Here is a 6,808-nt window from a genome sequence, read left to right on the forward strand (position 1 = left end):
ATCTTCATATATGCTTGCATCCTATGATATCTCTCCAAAAAAAAAATTATTGTTGACTCTCTGGGTTACCTAAATACAAATTCTTATATCGCGACAACATTGACTGATCAATGCATGTGGAGTGGCAATTCAGAAATCCACTAAGATAGGGACTTCTTTTTCATAGAAAAGTTTATATGCTTGATTGATAACTTTCTGGGTAGTGACATATTCAGAAGAAGGTGCTTTTAACATAAAATATTTTAAATTATTTTGTAAATAAGAAAAATTGCAAGAGTCGGGGCCTCGGGGGGCTTAAGCCCCTGAGAACCCAATCGTCATACAGTAGGATAACTTAAACATAATTTCTCTTCTTATTGGTTAAACCAGATACTTTTAAGATGGCCACTGTTAGCTTGAAACTCCTTGTGGACACCAGTACCCAGAAGGTAATCTTTGCAGAGGCAGGAAAGGATTTTGTGGACTTCTTGTTTGGACTCCTGGAAATTCCCCTCGGATCTCTGCTGAGCCATCTCGCCAGGCAAGGCGTGTATGAATCCTGGGCTTTGAGCAAAGTCTATCAAAGTGTGAATGAACTTGACAAAGAGTACCTACAGCCAGATCAAACTAAGAACATTCTACTAAATCCCATAATGTCCTCGTCAAGAACCAAGGGTGCCCCTTTAATGCAACAATTGGGATATCGAAAGTCACAGTCGTCAAGCAGTTCCAGTTATAACAGTAGTGTTGGGAAAGAAGTGGATGGGTATGTTAAAGGATCGGTGACATACATGATATCAGATGACCTAGCAGTGAAGCCTGTGTCCAGCATTTCCAGCATCAGTCTTATCAACAGTTTAGGTGTCAAAGATATTGCTACTCTGGAAGAAAAGATCGTGGACATCGACATGCAAAAGGTTTTCCTGATCCTCACATCCAATATAAACTTAGAATCATAATATTTACATTATGTTTTAAAAGCTATGTTACCCGGACTCTTCATTTTGTCTCGAGTACCCGTGTCGGACACTCGACACTTGGACATGGTTATGGACACTCCGACACTTATTTTAAGCCAAAAACCTGTAAAATTTACAAATTATTGTCGAGTCCGACACTCTGACACATATCCATATTGGACACTTTTAGCCGAGTCCGGGTAGTTTAGTTTAAAAGTGAATGACATTCTTACTAAAAGGAATAATTGACCGCTTTAACATATCTAATTTTTTGTGTATATGTCTCGTTTTATGGTTTGTAGCATGTTCTGATCTTTTTTCTGCTCGCTTCTTATTCGATTCTTTATTTTGTATTGTTATCAATTATAGGCTTTGGAGTTGGTGACGACCTCCTTTGGATCCAGCACTGTTCTCACAGATGTATTTGTTGGGAAGGCAGTAAAGAAATGTTAGAATGGTGCTTGATGAGTGCTCGGCACTTCATGAGGGATGCAGTTTCTAGTTTTAATTCATGCAACTTATTATTAAACAGATGTTTCCTGCTCAGCTTCTAAACTATTGTTTTTTTTTTTTATCGAATTTGAGATTTCAGATTTGAGGGTAAGATTTACTTTTGATGAATACATGAAGTTTTTCTTTTTTTAAGATTAAAGTGTGGACTCGGACAAAACAAAAAAAGCATACAAGAAAATGAAAGCAAAAGATTAACATACATACAATTTATTGTAATACCAAGTAGATAAGAAATAGATGAAAATTTGAATCAAAGGATGACTTTACTTCAGGAGGATTCTTTTTGGTTAAGTATGATATTAATTGGTTTACTTAAAATGAAGCTATACACTGGCATTTGAAAGGAATGGTTCTGTGGCTTGATTTTTGTGAAACCATGCCACATATTTGTCATGGTATCAGATTGATGTTAATTGGGGGGTTTTACCATATGTACAGAGTACAGGTGAAAGTGAAAGATTATGTTAATGCTAAATCTTGTTTAGTTTCATATAATCTTTTTTTGAAATTGGTTTGGAGTAAAGTAAATCATTTGAGATGTACTGAGTAAAGTTGGCTCAAGTTTGGATAATTGGATATGTCACTACAGGATGTCCACATCTCCTATTGGGTACCACTGGATATCCACATCTCCCTGGCACCACCTTTACTTTTTTCAATTAGACATTATTAAGTATCAACAGTCTTTAGACTCTACGTGATTTCAGTGTTTTCTGCTTCAAGGTAAGTGCACTGCTCTTTATGTCTTCGTGATTTCAGTGTTTGCTATAATAAGATTACATCTGAGGAATTGTCTGCTTTCGCAATGAGGTTCTTTTTGTATTCACATCTCCTGGTGATTCTCTTTGCTGTATCAGTGATATCTCTTGTTTGGCCTTTAACATATGCTTGCAATTCATGACATCCCATACTATATGTTATAATTTTAGTTTTGTGTTGCATAAATACACCTACTAATATATAGCGAAGCTTTCACTAGTCATTCAATAGGATAATTATATGTAAAATCAGGTGTGAGACCTTGATCTTACATGACCTGATCAATTCGGGTCCTTTTTCGCTTGTTAATAACTTAAGTAGATACAACCATAATCATTCTCTGTGTATCGGTATAACCAGGAATTGTAAGATGGCCCCCTTAAGCTTGAAACTGGTCATAGACAACAGCACCGAAAAGGTAATCTGTGCAGAGGCGGAAAAGGATTTCGTGGACTTCTTATTTGGACTGCTACGAACTCCTCTGGGATCTCTGATAAGGGATCTTGCTAAGGAAGGGATGTGTCAATCCTGGTCTTTGAGCAAAGTCTATCTGAGTGTTACTAAACTTGGTGACGAGTACCTACAGACCGAACAAACCAAGCAGACTTTACTGAATCCGAACATGCCTCCTTCAAACACCAAGGGCGCCCCTCCTTTTTCAACCAGTTCTAGTTCTTTTGGCACCACCCCTGGTTCTTTTGGCACCATTCCTCCTAATTTATTTGAATCTGCATTTGGCTCCGGTTCTGGTTCTTTTGGCTGCGGTTCTGGTTCTTTTGGCTCCAGTCCTAGTTCTTTTGGCTCCGGTTCTGGTTCTTTTGGCTCCAGTCCTAGTTCTTTTGGCCCCAGTCCTAGTTCTTTTGGTACAAGTCCTGGTTCTTTTGATTTTAGTGGTTTATTCAGGGCTCCAAGAAATGATGATAGGAAGGAAGTGAATGGGTATGTTAAAGGATCAGTGACGTACATGATATCAGATGACCTGACAGTGAAGCCCAAGCCAGGCATTTCTTGTGTAAGGTTTCTTAAGAGCTTAGGTGTCAAAGACATGGATACCGTGGAAGAAAAAATTGTGAAGATCGACGCCAAGAAGGTCTCCCTGATTTCAACATCCAATTTACAATGTCTCCGCAACAATATTAGAATCCAGATTTAAAGTTTACATCAACATTCATATGATTAATCTCTTTAGCATATCTAATATCAAAAGTATATGGTTTAGTATATGGTTCTTAACTCTTATAATAACATTTTTCCTCATCCTGAGACTGAGATGTTCTCAGTATTAGGCTCTGTTCTTGTCTAACTATTTCTTCACATATTGGCCGATTTCAGGCTTTGCAGTTGGTGAAGACTTCCTTTGAATCCAGTACTGTTCTCACGGACGTATTTGTTGGAAAGACGGGGAAGAAATGTGATACTGATGAGTGATGAGTGCTTCCAACTCCACAAAGAATGTATGTCCTAGTTAAAACTTTGTTTCTTCTAGTACCCCCTCCCCGCTCCTCCTAAAACTTTTGTCGAAGAGAACGTTTACTATCTGCATGTATTTTGATTGTTAAATAAAAAACTGCAGTGTTGCGTGTTCTTTTGTTTTAGCATAATGTTCCGCACCAGACACTACTACAAATGATGTTTCCAGAACGTTATTTAAAGAATTAATGTTTGGCATTCGAATTCTTAAGTATGCAACACTACAACTCGATGAACAAAACTACCATAGCAGTAACTACATTTGTCCGATGGAGTAAAATCAGTTATTTGCAGGCTTTATTTTGTTTTGTTTGAAGAACTCGATAAATTGTTGTAAAGATGAGTGATGTTGTCAAGGCAGTTCTGCATGTGATAAGGTAACAGAGGCAATCGCTAATCTAGAGCTGCATTTGATGTTGCGTACCCAAAATAAGGCCATCAAGAGAAACACTTCATAGAAATTGTTATTTTGAATAAACGGAACCGTGTTTGGCTAACTAAACGAGCCTAACTCCACGATAACACGATATTATCCGCTTTGGGTCTAGCCCGCACGACATTATTTTTGGACACCTCCCAAAAGGTTTCATACTAACTATTGGAGTTGTTTTGACTTAAATTCTAATTTTATGTCTCTCGCACAAACAATGTGGGACAACTCCTAACATTTCGAACCTCCAAGACCGGAAAATTAAAAGAAACGTGTTAGAGTTCTCAACTTTATTTTCAAAATCTTAGTTAATGATTTTTAATAGATTTCACTCGCTCTAATAATAATAGTTACTAGTACTACCATATTAACAATAATGATTTCCGTGTTCCTCACCCTTAATTTGCGCCATCAATCATCGAATTCTACCAAGAATGATGATAGTACAGTCATGAATAAATTATATGAGGCCAAACTAGCAATAAATAGCAAAAGAACAAGAACCAGCGCAATACTAAACGTCCGCAACAAACTCTTTTTACACGTATGGTAACAGTGACAGAGTTAACATGCATTACCCCTGTTTTCTCCAAATTTCAGAAACATCCCTTAATAACAAAATTTTAACAATTTAACCACATTCATTACCTAACTAGCGCTCCAACTTCTGAAAAAAAAGCTTACTACCAAAGTGCAGCCCGGCCAGTTCTTTTCTCAACTTCTACGGTCTCAACTTGTTCCATCATTTTCCTCAGCCATCTCTCATCCGCGTCTCTCAGGAACTTGAACCTAGAAGGCGGTGAAGATCTCAACGTACTAATCCCTTCATGAGACGACTCAACTCTCGAGTTTGGCGAAGCCAAAGGAGAAAGATCAAGAAAATCATTCAAACACTTATCTTCCAACTCCTCCTTAGTTTCTTCCTTGATTGTGAAGAGAAATCTTGGCGGCCCATTAAGATTGTGCAGCCTCATAAGCTCTGTATCAACACCCCCTTCACCGCAACAATTTTTCAGATCCTGCGTGTTCTTTTCATCGTCTCCGCCTACTTCTAAATCCTGTTCATGCAAACAGCTGACCTTCACAGGAGAAGGGTGTTTTTTCGACCTTGATAGATAATACAGCTTTGCTGCAAGTCCTAAGAGGAGGGTGGCACACAAGAAACTCAAGCTAATGACGAGACCAAGAGAGATAACCATTTTTGCAATTAAAATTGACGTTATTCAGAGGAATGTCTCGAGTTTAATAGCTGGGCAGAATCACATACACGATGAATTTGTGATTCCTTTCAGAATAAGGAATTTTTTTTATATTGTTGTAAGCGCTTTTTAACGTGCAAGAAAAAAGGTTCTATTTTTTGAACGCAGAAAAAAGGTTCTATTGTTCGGAATATTTTGTCCAAACACATCTATAATGAAATATAATTTATTTTCTCATTAATAATATTTTATATTTTCATTTAATTAATTAAAATTTACAATCAATCAATCATCAATATTCAATATATCAATATAAAGGAGAAGCGAGGAACGTGTATGTGGCGCCTCTCACATCGCTTCGTTCTATTTTTCAAATTTTTTGGAATTTTTGAATGGAATTTATAGAATATAGTAGCTTGAAAATTTTAATCTGATTTTGTTTCAGATTATTTAATTATGGGAAATTGTAGCACACAAGTCTCTCTACACCTATAAATACCCCTATAGATTGTAGGATTTTGAATCATCTAAACACAACTTTATAAATACCCCTATATATGTTAATTACGTGTATAAATTTATTTTCATTTTTTCATCATGAATTATAGTCCAGTTTTGCAATTTTATATATTATTATTGGTATTGCATCAAGACTTTAATAATGTAAAATTTATTTTATTTTACAAATATTAATTTTGAATCATTAATATACTTTTTATAGACAGCCACAAAATTATTTTATTCTACAAATATTAATATTAAATCATTAATATAATTTTTTATAGGCCGCCGCAACGCGCGGATTTTCAACTAGTTGGATTAAAATGATCAAAACTTTTATATTTCGATTCTAATTATATAATATATTAGTTAAATTCATAACATACTCGGTCACTCTTTTGATAAAAAATTCCATTCCACCTGTTATTTTACGTTTTATTCAATATTTTATAGTGTCATCTACTTTTTGTAGTTTATTTGGCTTTTTGGGCTTGGACAATAAATCTTTTCGACCCATGTGGCATGCATAATATACATACACCACGTACGGCAATCGAAAAGAGAATGAAATATAAGAAAATATGAATACATGAACCATGACGATGAAAGCTTAAATTTAAAGCTGTTTCCGATGTGCCCCTTTGTATCAGATTTCCTATATGATTCTCAGTCCTATATACTTTCTGCTTGCTAATTAAACGCACTACTATTTGTTCGGACGACAGCATTTAGTGAAGCTAAATCAATTCTTGTTGACGACAACTGTGTAAATAATAACATGATATAGTTACGACAGACATATTCAATTGAAATCTTTGAAGATTTCTTTGTTTATTAATCCAACAGATTTTAAAAAATTTATTTGGGTTACTCGGTCAAGATTATAAATATTACAAAAATTTGATGATAATCAGTTAGATTTTGAGTTATTCTTCAAAATCCGGTAATATTTGATAAAAAAAATTCAATACATTAAATTTTGATGATATTCGAACGCT

The 6,808-nt window shown here is 35.5% G+C and overlaps 2 protein-coding genes across 5 annotated transcripts; one reads left to right on the plus strand and one right to left on the minus strand.

The window, feature by feature from the left end:
* The first annotated feature begins 293 nt into the window (after window positions 1–293).
* LOC108215702 (uncharacterized) lies at window positions 294–3,805 on the plus strand. Of its 4 annotated transcripts, XR_010291346.1 has the most exons (4): window positions 294–896; window positions 1,308–2,174; window positions 2,571–3,300; window positions 3,543–3,805. XR_010291346.1 is itself a non-coding variant. In XM_017388250.2 (3 exons), exons 2-3 carry the CDS (start codon window positions 2,581–2,583, stop codon window positions 3,636–3,638), a joined length of 816 nt encoding a protein of 271 aa, XP_017243739.1. In that variant the 5' UTR covers window positions 2,019–2,174; window positions 2,571–2,580; the 3' UTR covers window positions 3,639–3,805. The 4 variants fall into 4 exon arrangements, 2 of the variants coding, with proteins under 2 accessions (XP_017243739.1, XP_017243738.1); XR_010291347.1 differs by lacking the exon at window positions 2,571–3,300 and having other exon boundaries at window positions 1,308–2,286; XM_017388250.2 differs by lacking the exon at window positions 294–896 and having other exon boundaries at window positions 2,019–2,174.
* A 988-nt stretch (window positions 3,806–4,793) lies between these two features.
* On the minus strand, window positions 4,794–5,309 carry LOC108217079 (uncharacterized). The gene has a single exon (XM_017389929.1). It carries the CDS (start codon window positions 5,307–5,309, stop codon window positions 4,794–4,796), a length of 516 nt encoding a protein of 171 aa, XP_017245418.1.
* Window positions 5,310–6,808: the final 1,499 nt, after the last annotated feature.

This window comes from Daucus carota, chromosome 4, assembly GCF_001625215.2.
Source record: "Daucus carota subsp. sativus chromosome 4, DH1 v3.0, whole genome shotgun sequence".
NCBI classification, from domain to species: Eukaryota; Viridiplantae; Streptophyta; class Magnoliopsida; order Apiales; family Apiaceae; genus Daucus; species Daucus carota.

Excerpts from the sequence above, each read along its gene's own strand:
- LOC108217079 (XM_017389929.1), bottom strand. The coding sequence starts at position 5,309 with ATGGTTATCTCTCTTGGTCTCGTCATTAGCTTGAGTTTCTTGTGTGCC.
- LOC108215702 (XM_017388250.2), top strand. The coding sequence starts at position 2,581 with ATGGCCCCCTTAAGCTTGAAACTGGTCATAGACAACAGCACCGAAAAG. Across the intron at positions 3,301-3,542 it reads TGAAGATCGACGCCAAGAAG|GCTTTGCAGTTGGTGAAGAC; the intron begins GTCTCCCTGATT and ends GGCCGATTTCAG.